A 14,977-nucleotide genomic window follows, 5' to 3' on the forward strand; every position below is an offset into this window, starting at 1 on the left:
AAATGTTTCTCAGATTCATATTTTGGGGCATCAAAACTGATATATTTTTCCATAACGACATTACTTCAAAGTGAAATGATTCTCAAAATGCTTTATATCGAAAGCTGCTGCATTTGTAACCGAGTAAATTTACAAATGTAAACCTCCCTGGATATAAGTGCCAGGAGTCAACCCTTATTTTGTAAATTACCGATCTTGGGTTCACCACCCTAGACCACTTGGCCACGCACCCCAAGTCATTGTACCAGACATCATTCAAAATCCAACTCACAAATGGCTAAATGAAACTCATTTTGAAACTCATTACTCACCACTGAGTCCGAGTCAATAGACTGAGTATCAAGAAAAGGTCCCTTGAATTCCTTAGGCTGTTCACACATTGGGGATCCCTGAGGTGTAGCCGCAGTGCGGGTGATGATTGGGGGGCTCATTAGACCCCCTGGAGGAGGCGACTGGGTGACATCGGGGGCAAGTAAGGCAAGTTGCTTCTCATCTGGGTGTGAAAATCGAGTAGTGAGAAATGAGATTGAGTTTTAGGAATCTGATTTTGAGCTGTGAGAAGGCGAGTTGCTTTGATTTTGTGTATGAAATTTGAGTGTTGAGATTAGAGATTCTGATTTTGAGTTTTGAAAAATGAGCTTAGCGATTTAAGATTCTGATTTTGAGCTGTGAGAAATGAGCTTTAGATCATCAAGATTCCAATTTTAAGCTGTGAGAAATTAGCATAGAGATTGTGATTTTTAGTTTGAAAGTTGAGCTTAGTGATTTAAGATTCTGGTTTTGATCAGTGAGATATGAGTTTGGACATTTAACATTTTGGTTTTGAACTGTGAGAAATGAGCTTAGAGATTTGAGATTTTGATTTTGAGCTAGGAGCTTGGAGATCTCAGATTTCAATTTGAGCTGTAAAAAATGAGTTGAGAGATTTAAAATTTTGATTTTGAGCTATGAGAACAAATCTAAGAGATTTAGGATTCTGATTGTAGCTGTGAGACATGAGGTTAGAGATTTAACCTTTTGGTGAAAGTGACAACTCAGAAAGCTGACCTCTTTTTTTTTGTATTGAGGTTTGGGGTTGAAACTTGATATTTAAAATTTGAGACTAGAGATTGAGCAGAAATGTTTAGCATAGAATTGAAATTCAATAGACAATATAAATTAGATTATAAAAATTGTGAGATAGTGTTTAGTAAATGCAGTTTGTGTAGTATTGAATAGACCTTGAATGTCTGGAGTGTATTTCAACATTCTCGAGAACCTGGGCCTAATTTCGTACAAATGCTGAAGCACACAAAAAATTTACGCACAAATTAATTTGGCACACTAGAATAGGGTTACCAGCCAAAATACCATGACACATGTACCAGTAGTGACTGGCTTACTGCATATTTTAGCCGAGCAGAATTTGGCATTATTGCCTGTTTAATGAGCTCTATGAAATATGGCCCAAGGGGATTCCATGTATGATGCTATAACATGCGAATAAAATAACATCACACAGTTCGACATGAAAAAACTCAGTCTTTAGCCATTGAGGTATAAATGTTCCATGTTTAAAAAGGGTCAACAGCTTATAATCATCGGTGAAAAAAAGGCAGCGATTCCTGCGGGCTTTTCCCCAAAGTAAACCTCAGACATAACAATAATACCAATTTATCAGACCATGCCTATACAACGCTTTATTCCTTCGCAGCTTGATAAGCTTCACGAGTGTTGTTATTAGCCCCGGTCATAGGTCCAATATAAATCATCAGCCCCGAGAATCTGCTAGCCATCCCTTGAGATAAATCATCCCTCTAGCTTATTGACTGACTTATATATCCTTAGGTCCGGTAGGTGGGTCTCTATAACCCCTCTAGGCTAAGGACTGAGTCTCCATCGCGACCTATATTACAGATTGACCTACATGTACACTATACCTTACGCATCAATGCTAGTACACCTTGGCGTTGGACAGGTTTGGTAATTACTCAAAATATATGTCAGCACCAAAACGAGCAACGGAGAGCTGTTGGTAGTATTATGAAAAAATTACTCCTTCTGAAGAATCATCATTTTTAAGATATGTCAATCTGAGAAAGACTTCAGTCCTTAGGCTTTTCTCAGGCATGTTTTTCTTCCACTATTTTCTTGCAACTTCGATAACCAATTGAATTATTCAAAATGTTGTTATTTGATGCATTTGTTGGGATAAATCAAGTGGGACTACAGGTCTGTGACAATTACCAAACATGTCCAGGGCCCTTAAGAAGAAAACATCAATAAAGAACAAGAAGAAACATCAATAAAGAACATATATCCAAGTAAATGTATGGGACCCTAAAGTCTTGTAGCTACCTGAGGTATCCTTGATAGAGACGATGGATTGAACATCTTGTCCCTCCTCCTTCTTCTCTCCCATCTCATCATCGTATCTTTCATCCTCTTCATCCAAACTCTCTCTGCTTGCAGCAGCGAGGCTCGTCTCTTTCTTCTCAGGCTGGCAAAATCAAAATAAAAAGAGAAAATCTTTCAAATTCACTCAAAGGAGAAAGAAACAAATCTGTTGGACCTAGACTACATCTTGGAATAAACCCCACAATGGCAGTCTAGTAAAGATGTCTGCTTCTGTCTTTTGTGTCTGTTGTCTCTCTTTTCCTGTATGGCATTCCACAATTAAGCAATTGCTTAACGGGGATTGCCTCCATTTCACCAACACTGACCTATTCCTACTATTATACAACATTAGTGTATTCAGTTTTTATGTAAATCATTATTTTGTGAAGATATGAGAGACGGAAAAAAATGTTGTCGAATTGAAATTGAAATACATCTCAGAAAACTTCTTCAGGGCTTTTACCAACCTTAACCGTTCCTAATAAATGTTACAAAACACAATACTTCTAATAGATTTCTTGACAAACATTTCAAAAGAAAAACAAAATGAGTGTCAAAAGTTCTATAACCATGGTTCTGATTAATCTGGTTCTGATTGTGTGAGTAAATTTGACATTCAAGTACTAAACCACAAGGGAAACTAACTAACTAAGTTTATTTATAGTTTAGGTCTAAACAAAGAAAAATTAACCGGAGTGAGACCACCGGATGAATGTACTGGCGCCCTACCAACTAACCCCTATCCAGATGCTGGTGGTCTCCATATTATAAGTTATCATGATAACGTATTTATCTTCAAGCAAACTTGGCGCGTGACATAGAACACACAAGACGCATGGTAGTGATATTAGCCGTGCAATATAGGTTTTGCCAATCTGCCAATCCGATTGGAGGATTAGCGCGTACTTGAAGATAATAGTCAATATCTTTGTTCGGGGTTGACAGTCAGAACAAAAATATTTACTATTATCGGGAAACCGTCTAGGGCGGGATAGCTCAGTTGGTAGAGCGCCAGTACGTTAATCCAGAGCTTGTTGGTTCAAGTCCCATTCCAGTCAATTTTTCTTTGTGTAAACCCAAACTAATATAAAATTGTACACTCTCTTCGCACTGCTTTAAACAGACAGACAGACAGATGTAGCCTAAGCCACAGCCAAAAGTCAAAGCCGTGTTTTTGAAAATGGTCAATTGAGGTCGAGTCTAGAATTACAAAATGCACTCAGAAGACTAACTTTCACTTTATCAATTCTAATTGACATATGTTTAAGTTGACACATGATGGTTTTTGCTAATGGTTATTTTGTTTAAAAAGCACAGGTCAATGAACTTGTTTTAAAATTTTGATAAATGAGAATATTCCAAAGCATTTTGTTTCGCAAATTATTGCCACGTAGCTCAACAAAGTGAGACAGAGCAATGTGGATTTTACCACCAGATTTGTTGACGCAGTTAACCAACCCCCATCTCTATTACTAATGATTCCAGATCTGGAATAACACGCAGACCACAGAGGCCATTCCGTTGCCCCTGGTCTTGGCCTTTGTGCCCCTTCAAAAGTTTCAAATTGACTTTAAGATTTTCTGAAATGAAAATGGCCTTGCTCTTTCAAATGTGAAATTCCACGCAAGGTGAATATATTGTGACATTTCACAAAATGGGACTCCTTTAAATAACTTATTGTGTCAAGCTAATTCTGTGTTTTATGAAGTGTTATATCGTTCAACCTTATAGTTTGTTTTGCTGTAATGGCTTTTCAAAGTTTGTTAAGTGAGGAGTTGTTTTAGGTTTGAATAAATAATTTCCTCCAGGTAAAAAAATTAAGGAAGGAAAAAAAAAAAAAAAAAAAAAACTTACAGAATTTAAAACGATCAGAAGAACTGGAATAAAGTCACATTTTCACGAAGCAAGATTTTGACATAAACAACAAAAACTGTGGTTAGGTTGCTGTGTATTTTACATAGTGCATTCATGTCCTGTCATTTCCAACTGCCATTCAAGTTTTAGAAGTAATTTCCAAACACACTGTGAGTGTTTTATTCCAAATGCAATTTGCATTTCTACTCTCTTTGAATTTGAGGAAAATCATCAATTCTTATCAACGATCAAGGTCGCATCTTGAAAACAGAGTTTCCGGATCCTAAGGGTTGATGTCCGTTAAATTCATTTCCAAAGGCGTCTTAAAGCATTGTCAATTCACTCTTTATCACATTAATCTTGCGCAGTGATTACCAATGGAATTTGTTCTTTCTCAAACCTTGAAGATGCTTTTATATTGAAAGGGTTTAAAATCTGTGTATTATATTTCAGAAAGAAACCAAGGACTCTTATAAGCACCCCCCTTTAAAGGAACATTACAGAATTGGTAAGATAGAAAGAAAAAAATGTCTAAGATTTTACATTATTTTCATGGTCTAATGATGATGGTAGTAGAAAACGTCCCTTAAAATATTTCTGTCTGAAACGTCATACTTGATGAGAAATAAATAAAATTAATTTCCTATTTGGAGTTAATCGCTCAGTGAGCGTTTTTTATTTTATTTTATTTTATTTTTAATCGCTGTCATGCAAAATGTGTAATCGATTTTTTACTATTTTCTCATGGCCCAGATGGCTGATCGCTCTCAAACTTCTACAGGCTTGTCAGTTTATGTAATGGTGGATTATATAAAGTGCTTACACTGCCAGCAACTGTTTTGTAAGCAGAAACCAATTCTGTAATGTTCCTTTAACAACACGAACCTTAGATGAAACTTCCTGAATATCTTGTACGGTAGCTCAGATATGTTAATGTACGTCTCGAGAAGACAGGATGCACTTTGGTCCGAGTGCAAATGCGAATGTTTAGATCGAAGTGGCCAGACTTTGATTTGTATGCTTTGCGGTAAACTACTGCAATGTTACATCTTGCTCTAGTTTAGCACAAACTGAGCCAAGATCAAAGGTGTTTCTTGATTGAGCGATTTCTCCACTCTTCAGCTGAGATAGTCATCCTCTATTAGCATCGTGGAATTGGAATAAAACGTAATTGCCAGAAAAAAATCTTTTTGAGAAAGACTCTGCTAGAGTCGAAACATCAGGCCATTAAATATTTCTTTTCATATATACATTGGTTGCTAATGCTATTTTCCCAAACATCCTTATTTTATGTTATATAAAAGACATAATCTGATTGGTTCTTAGACACTCCACTTTTTGTAAAACAAGAACTTTGATTGGCTATAATTTTCCTGCTTTTTTCCTGGATACCTTCCCTTCTTTTTGCTATAAATTAAGATTTTCAAATTCACAATGTTAATATAAAATTAAAAAACAGCCACATTGATCTGCCTTATTCCGCAGAGAAAATTAAAAGAGGTATCCATCCCCTCACTACAATAATTAATTTAAAGCCATTGGACACTTTTGGTAAACAGCATTGTTCAAGGCCCACACTTTGTGTATCACATCTTATATATAAAATAACAAACCTGTGAAAATTTAGGCTCAATCGGTTCTCGGAGTCGGGAGAAAACATCGGGAAAACCCACCCTTGTTTTCGCACGTTTCTCCGTGTCATGACATGTGTTTACTATAAATCCGTAATTCTCGATGTTGAGAATTGATAATTGTTTAATTGTTTAATGTTTTTTCAAAAAGTAAAGCATTTCGTGGAATAATATTTCAAGAGAAGTATTTTACCATTACCTTCTGTAAACCCTGTAAGTTATTTGTAAATCTGTGAACTTTTTTTCTTTTCTGTTCCGAAAGTGTATAATGGCTTTAAAGATAAAAGAAGATTTTTTTAAATGGCAGACTCGGAGGAGTTACGTAGGGATAGTTCAACAAAAGTCAACAAAGTTAAAAGGGATTACAGTAATTACAGTACCACACCAGGCACAAATAAAATCTTCTATTACTGTAAGAAAAGAAAATTATCAAATTCTGCCACAATTATGACAGGCCTGATACTTCACGGAGGCAACAAAGGCGATTGCCTCCATGCCCCCTGGTCATTGCCTTAGTGCCCTTGAAATGCTCCAGTAGAAATTTACAATTTCCTCATAGGGTGCCCTTTATCCAGGAGAAAATGCCTTGGTGCCCTTGCCCTTTCACAAACGAAGCATACAGCCCTGTGGTGACCAGCTTTGGAGTCAACAATACAGTATAAAATCACATGTATCATAATCACATGTAAGATTCAAAACATCTTAAAGATGCGATGTCAATATCACCATAGTGATTCATATTGTGACATCATCACTTTCCTTTGCAATTACAATTGGATCCACACATAAAGAACAACCTAAAAAACAGTATTTTCAAAATAAGAAGAAACAAATCTTGTTTCAAGAAAACAGTTCTTGCATCAGTCCCTTGAGAATTTGTCCATTAATAAAACTTTTGGGAACGACAAAAGAAGAAACAATTTCTTGAATATGATTTGTTATTATGTCACTCATACCATTTAAGGCAATGTCTCCTTTAGAAATTAGCTCCATGACCCTTTAAAATACTACTGAGACTTATTAATATTATGCTGAAATGTGTTGTTACCAAACAGCCGTTTTCACAAAAACCATATGTGCAGTGTTTGATTAATGTCACACCGGAAACCATTGAAATGCATGTATTTGTTTGATTTGCGTTCATGCATTCAGTGACAAAATGTAAATAAAGCCAACTCGTCAACAATTCATTGAAACAGACTGCCATTAGACAAAAATATAAATATACATCTTTAGAAAACATGATATGGTATGTTTTTATGTATTTATATGTCAACTATTATTTTGCCTGGATCAAAATGCAATTCAGACAAATTGGAATCAAAGATGACATGAAATCCTCAAACTTTTAATGTCATCTTTAAGATAAAGTGCTTAATTTATGTATTGATGATCATTTGTCTGAGTGTAACTAAATGCAATTTCCCAAGAATTTTGGTTACTTGGGGTTTGAACTTGTTCAATTTCTTAGTTTGCAATTAACTTTAAAGGTCAGCTTTATTTAACAAAAAATCATTTGTTATTCTAAAAAGTTTTAATGATCTTTGTTTAACCCTCACAGGAAATACAATGTCTAATTGTGTAGTTATAAACAGTGTACTTAATCCGTAAGGTTAGTCCGATTTTGCATATTTAAACAAAATGGTAATGAAACAAAAACAACTACATGTAAGGGCAATAAGCTTTACATACATACAATGTGCCACTCAAAAACTCTCTTATTTAAACCAAACATAACAATGGTTATCAAACAATAAAAGCAATACATCAGCACACATCAACTAACTCAACAAAGCAGCTGCTATCGTGCAATAACGACAAGCCATTGTAAACAAAAACTAAATAAATTCAGGATATCAGCGTATAGTACAAAGCCATATGCTATGGTTGAAGTCATCCAATTGGGTCCTTAAAACAGTCTCGGGTAACGTTATCACATAACGGCCATCTTGAAAAAAATTCTTGATGCAGTGCCAAACCCGAGTCAAATTTGATGGTTTTAGAAACAGTGATTATTCACTGGAGCCAATAGCCATAGCCGCTTGAGTTGGTCACAAACCATACAGCTTCATAGCTCTATGTCACAAACTAAGTATGTAATTTTCTGTGTCTTTGGCTATGGCTGTGTCTGGTATCCGGCTACATCAACAATTTAGTCAGAGTCGTAAACCGTTTTTGGTGCATGGTTAGAAAGCTAAACAAAATGGCTGCCATGTGATAAAGTATGCTCTCCTTTAAGAACATCAGAAGGGGGTGGAAAAGATGGTGGAAAAAAATGGAGAAACAGAGAGAGAGCAAGAGGGAAACTTGAGTGACAAAGATAAATAATCTGGAAGAGGATGATGGATTAGGGGAGGAAAGACAACCGACAGTTTGAAACAAATGAAACAACGTCTGATTTGCAAACAGATGGACAGTGTAGAACGGAGGAGGAGGAGGAGTAGGAAGATGGGAGGAAGATGAATGATTTGAAGGAAAGGAAAGCAATAAGGAAAGTGGTTGGAAAAAGGGCTAGACATCTCCCGGATTCTCGTGGTGCACGGCTATGTTTTGTACGTAGAGGGAAAATCGGAATCATTGCAATCCGAGAAACAATAACACGCAACGCTGCTGGAACATGAGGTGATGTGGAGGTTTTTTTGCACCAAGTACAGCTGTTGTCCAATGAGCTGCCTCCTTTTGCCTGAATGAGGGCACTATTTGAGAGTGTGACGTCATATGCAAGTCATATGACGTCATATGCAAGCTCGGCTACCTCTGGGAAAATTCACGAAACACAAATACTAGACACAAACTGACAGAGATTGGGAATGGGATAGCTGGAATGAGACCTGGAACTGGTCACCTTGAGGGACTGAATCAGCCATTTTGCGGGTTAGATTTGAGTAATGTCTGGTACAATGACTTGCTTCGTCACAATGTACCACTTTTATTTGAATTCCTCAGACTAAGACAGTTGCTATGTCAAATGGTTCAGGGCAAGCTTTTGCATAGCAACCTCCAGATGAGCAAACCCCGGCACCGTTGTGCCATACACATCCATTCAGCATTGTGTATGAGTGTTCACATCGTCTCTTACTTAACTATGGAAAAGCTAGTCCATACTGATGTGACATCACAAATCTCTGCATAGTCTAAGGAATTCAAACTAAACAGTAAGTTGTGATTGAACAAGTCATTTTAATTGAAGTGGTAACTTGTGATCTGAAGCCTGTTATATGGTACCAGACAATCAATATTCCAATCTAAGACGCAAACGGCTTTATGTAACAGGGGTATGGGCAATTGAACTTTATATTGCAGGCCTGGAATTTCAACTTTGAGAGGGCAAGGCCATTTTCATTTTGCAAAGTGCACTTTGTCTATGGGAAACTTTTGTTGGGGCAACAAGGCCAAGACAAGGGACAACAGAAGCCATGGCCTCCGTGGCCTGATATCAAAACGATTCATAAAAAATTAATCTATTAAAACCCCCAAACAACGGAGAAGGATAATTGAGACAAATACGGAGTGGATATTTGGGAGATGAATCTGAGGGGAAGATGGAAATGTAGCGACGAAATGAGAAAGGCTTGAGAACATCTAAAGCAAGGTGGGCGCAAACCAAAAACAGGCACTGATCAATCAAACAAATATATGGTTTTGGGGTCAAATAAAAATCCTATAAAAACTGCAAATGAGAGTCATCAACACTACAAATAAATCAGAGAAGACAATGTGACTACTTATAACATGCTTCAAACATTCTTATCTGGCTTGAATCAAAGGGGGAAAACAGGGCTCGAAATTAACACTGGACCACGGGCCGAGATTTTAGGCTCGAACCAATAAACTTATCACTGTACAAATGCGGCGTTCTTGTGTTTTTAAATAATAAAACCTCACTGCATTTTCAATTTAAACTGACAAATGTAAACATCTTTCTATTCTGTTGTTTACTGAAGTGTTATCCATCAGAAAATGAGATAAATCTTTTCCTAGTACTTGTTCAGAAAACAACTCAAATTCTCTGGTCCAGTAAATGCTTTAAGCTACAAGCCCAGCAGTCCTGTGGTTTTTCCCCCCAAATTCGAGCCCTGGGTAAAAGGTAACACACTTGATAATTCCTGGGAAAGGATTTTCAAGAATACGACAGGAGGAGGGTGACTAGACTATCACACTGTTTCAAAACACACTTGGACGAAGACATCATTGTTACTTACCATAACATAATGGAAGTGGCCAGTTTATAATGATGAGGCATGGATGAAAAGTGACAAAGCAAAATTGAAAATGTCAAATGTATTATAAGGATACAGGTAACCATGGTAACATGAGCATGTCATCGGTGTGGAATGACGGACAGGTGTTCCTAGCGATAGGATTACTGTTCGGACTGACAGCTCGGCTACCGCTTATTAAAGATGTATGCTCAGCGATAATTGACAGCGTAAATCTCTAGTCTCATCTTGACGTTCGTCTTCCACACTGTGAGGTTTTGAATGTAGCTTTGAAATACCCAGGTCCAAAGAAACTCATATTATAGTTTCAGATCAGATATTGAATTTCTGAACCTTCTTTGCTGGCTGTTTCAGAAAAAAACACCTTGTGCTGTTTCTTTTAACTGTGAATGACACTACAGAGTTGAGAAGCAATTCCATTTCACATGAATATTTAACTATGGGTGTCAGACACTCACAAGTTAAAAGCATTTTAATCTTCGATACAACAAAGCCCCCCCCCCCCCAAACAAAAACAAAAAAACACCTACAAGCGCCATTGAAACTGGTCAAACTGGCAATAACATCTGTAAAATATAACTAATTATTTTTAAATCGCTTCTGTTTTTTGAAAATGTGAAAAGTTGTGTTATTTGAGGTTCAAAATGTGTTATAAACAAAATAGCTTGCTTATTTCTAGAAAAATTTCAAATGACTAAGTACTACTAAAAAATGCAAATCTTTAAACCAGTACAGAAACTCGGTTTGAATAGCTCCCCAATCATAGGACAAGATTTAAACTGCCTAATTCTACTTTAAAGTTTAAGTAAAATTCTGTTGCACTCCATCCAGACAAACAAAATATCATCGTTCATCAGAGCTCACATCAATTAATATATTAAAGGGGCGATGTCATCATGATTAAAGGATTTCATTTTGTTTCAAGACATTGGTTTCTATTCCAGCATGGGTGTACATGTAGTTATGAATTCTCACCAAGATACTGCAAGCGCGCATGCCCTCTTAAGATATAATATTAGAGGAGGTGCGCGTGCAATAACTGGGTGAGAGTTCAAGCCACAGGCCTGCTTTGATCGGGAAGAAAGTAACCCCTTAGCGTAGCGAGGATAATACAAAGAGTCCAGTAAAAAATGCTGATTACTTTAACAAATAGATGTTATTCTAGAATCATAAAAGACTTTTATATCCCAACAATTCCCCCTAAAGAATCGAACCTCGGAGAGATTCACGTTGTTTTCTTTACAGTTTGTTTTTTTAACCAAGTGTTGACTAATTTGTGCTGACGTGATTTCGCAAATTTTCCATCCATTGTTGTTTGAACAATGCGCGTTGACTGCCCCATCGACCTGCATGAAAACATCATCGACATTTGACATTTCAATTTCTGAACAAATTTATGTATTGTGTGTCTCCATGCTATCTTCAAATAGCCTTCACCAATGTGAATGCATTTATCAAGTTGATAGAGGAAGGCATACAAAAAAAATCTACAAAGGAGAGAAGAAAACGAAACAGAGAAAAAAGATGCAGGAAGGAAGGAAGCAAGCTGGAGGAATGGAGAGTAATGTCTAGATCTTAGGTCCCTGGAGTAATTACGATTCAAAGATAGAAACGGCCGCACTTTCTGCATTATTGAGAGGGTAGAGTCTCAGAACATCTCCCTTTACGCATCGGATCTGAGAGTTACTTGAACATGATTGGGAATGCTACGTCAATGGGTCCTCGCCAAGAAATCTGATACTTTTTTTGTGATGACCATGTGAGAAGGAAACATGGAGAGTCGTCGGGTTAAAAGTTAAGAAAGAATTGCTCATATATAAAATGACATTTTGAGCCACTTTCGCAGGGGCTAACAGAGTTCATTAAAGGGAAGGTATACGTTTGGTAATTACTCAAAACAAATATTAACTTAAAATCTGACTTGGTAACAAGCATTGGGGAGCTGTTGATAGTATAAAACATTGTGGGAAACGACTCCCTCTGAAGTAACGTAGTTTTTGAGAAAGAGGTAATTTCTCACTAAAATATTAAAAGACTTCTAGCTAGAAGTCTTTTATTCCTATCTGAAAGCACACAAATTCGACCAACGTGTACCTTCCCTTTAACTGATGCATTACTGAGGTCAAATGATAGAAAGTGTACTGGATTGACGGCGCTGTTTTTGGCTTTTGAGGTCATGCTAGGGGTCTTTATGATTACTAAAGCTGCCAAGAAGAGTGAATAAATATACATTCCTCACAAAATTTACAATTTTTGTAAGATTGAAATCTTCGCCTTCAGGAATATTTCAACAATTACAAACTGAGATTTAAAAAAAAAAACATCGTAATGGAGGGAAAGCTGACAATACTTTTAAATCCACGACCCAATCTGAGTCTATTTCAGCATGGAGAAACTTGCTCCACGTTTTCAGCACTGCATGTTTTTGAGCATGCTACATATAGCCCTGGTACATGTAGGTTACTGATGATAAGATGATGATTCCTTCACTTGTACCATTTATGCCTCAGGAGAGAATTCTCCATCGCTTGGAAAACAAAATAATCTATCGGAGGGTTCAATAATCTTGAGTGACACAAAGTCCGATGTTTTGTGTATAATCTGGCATGATACTTATTCCTTGAAAAATGGGGGGGGGGGGGGGGGAATGGGAACATTACATTTTATTGAGTACAGGGCATGCCCTACATTTACGCAAGTGCAAAAAAAAATCGGAAATCAGGCTATTTAAATAAGAAGAATATGATGCCTACATACATAATAGACAAGTCATCACTGTTGAAGACTGGTATACAGAATTGACCTTCAATTCATGAGGTCATTGCAATAATCGCATGACCCCTTAGGCAAGTACCAAAGGTCATATCTTCTTCTCTTGAAAATAAGCAATTGGTTCCATGCTCCGAGGTCATACATTTGGTTTGGTGAAAATATGACATGGGCCAAATTTCATGATTCTAACACCACTGAATTCTGCGCTTGTGATTACCATTCTTCGCGTACAGTTCAAGCGCCAAATTTCTGTGCTATACCTGAGTAAGCGAAGAATGCAACATGGAGTCGCACAAGCAGAAATTCACTGCTAACCCATGAAATACAATTGATGTAAGAGTGGAGTTCTCTGCTTTTGTAATGCCAATTCTTTGCTTACACTGTACGTGTAGGTCAGAGCCATTCAATTGGCCCCTGGAGTCTTTATGAATATTAGTGAAAATGTGACTGCAATATTGTGAATATAGATTTTGATGCAATGCGTGTTGAGGTATCAATATATATGTGTGCGTAATGTGATTATCGACTTGGCTGTTTAGATTATTCAGATAAGAACTTGTTTTGCAATAACATTTCCAATAATGTTATTTCTTGTCATGTCATGTTATTTCTTAGCATTTAAGCAGAAGAGACAAACTCCTGTCTGAGGCTTCCTCTTAAAGACACAGTAAAAAATTGTCAGTCCTTTCATCCAAGGTAACATTTTACAACCATGCTACAATTTAACAAGGGACCCTTGCTAAACTACTCTCTTGTGAAAAGAAGCTTCCTAAGGAAGATGTTCTGCTTAAAATCGTAGTAAGTGGACTGTCCACGACTGGACAACCTAGTACCTCTGTGGGATTCTGACCTACATGTATGCATACAATGCTAAGAATGTTCATCATAATCTTAATTACAGAACAGAAGTCGTTGCAGTGAAAGTTACAGCTCGGAGTGACGTTGACACGTACAAAGTACAACCTATCCCAAGAAGTGATGCTTTAAAGTTCTGTGAAATTCTTGGCATATGGTTTGGATGCCTTATACACGGGATCACTAAGTTGTAAGATGTCTTATCGTAAATGTCTTAATTGAAAAAACGACGCTTGTTTAGAGCTTCAATCATCGATTAATAGCTTTGCCATAAGTACATTGTTGAAATACAACATCACTGAGAAAGTGCATTGGGTGTTAAGAAGAAATTGTGAAATAAACAAAACAAGTTGAGTCGGTTTATAAGACCCTACTTTCAGTGAAATCATCTAAAAATGTAAAATTTTTACAAATCATTCACCTAACTTTAATAGTTGTTTACCTAATTTGTCTCGGATAGATGGGACTTTGTCGAAGCAATAAAATGGCGAGTGTAATTTTGTACCTAAAACGCTAATAATGGTTCTTAAAAAATAATGCCGCATTGTCTACTTTCGTGATCCGCTTACGACTATAAAATCTCTTCAGCTCTTTGTGCAGTCTTTCAGTTTATTCTTTAAGATGTTTGGGTAGTTGTTATTTTGAAAATTTTCCCACTAAAGAAGTATTATGTGAAAGAAGCATAAATTAATCATATTGGCTTCTTATATAGCCGCATATATCCGTCACTCAGTGATGCTCACCGCGCTTTGAAAAACAGTATTTTCCTTCAAGGTACAATGTATATGGGACTACGTTTGAATTATGAGACCTACTCTTTTTACTTCGCACCATGTTATGTTTACAAGGTGCTGTGTGGTGCAATATGCTGCCAATCAAACCAGGAACACCGGGGCAAACCCCTTCTCTTTTTGATAAGTGCACTGGATTCTTTTACAGGCGTTACACAACACACAGGACCAACGGCTTTACGTCCCATCTGAAAGAAGAACCATCATGGTCTTAAAGAGTCTTGCTTATAAGGACACCGGTGTCATGACTGGGACTCGAATTCACACTCTGCTGATCAGACACATCAGAAATTAAAACTGGTGCTCTTAACTGCTAGGCCATGACATGCCACAAACCTTTGACATGCCACATTCTCGTGGAGGATTAGTTGAAAGTCTAACAACCTATAGCTACGATCACAAACCCAATAATCTTTAGCACCTACATAAGCCAATTCAATCCACTTGTCCAAATCACCCCTTAAAATTTCCCCATTTC

At 37.0% G+C, this 14,977-nt stretch overlaps 1 protein-coding gene across 7 annotated transcripts in view; it reads right to left on the reverse strand.

Annotated features, from left to right (window-relative positions):
• The window catches only part of LOC139943847 (voltage-dependent T-type calcium channel subunit alpha-1G-like), a 165,654-nt gene that overhangs the window by 45,177 nt on the left and 105,500 nt on the right, over nt 1-14,977 (reverse strand). For 6 of the 7 annotated variants that reach the window (XM_071940690.1, XM_071940693.1, XM_071940691.1 and 3 more), the window contains 2 exons: nt 2,338-2,479; nt 312-493 (listed from right to left, as the gene is read on the reverse strand). In XM_071940690.1, the coding sequence (XP_071796791.1) occupies nt 312-493; nt 2,338-2,479 (324 nt within the window). The remainder of the gene's footprint in view (nt 1-311; nt 494-2,337; nt 2,480-14,977) is intronic. The other variant, XM_071940688.1, reaches the window with a different exon arrangement.

This window comes from Asterias amurensis, chromosome 11, assembly GCF_032118995.1.
Source record: "Asterias amurensis chromosome 11, ASM3211899v1".
NCBI classification, from domain to species: domain Eukaryota; kingdom Metazoa; phylum Echinodermata; class Asteroidea; order Forcipulatida; family Asteriidae; genus Asterias; species Asterias amurensis.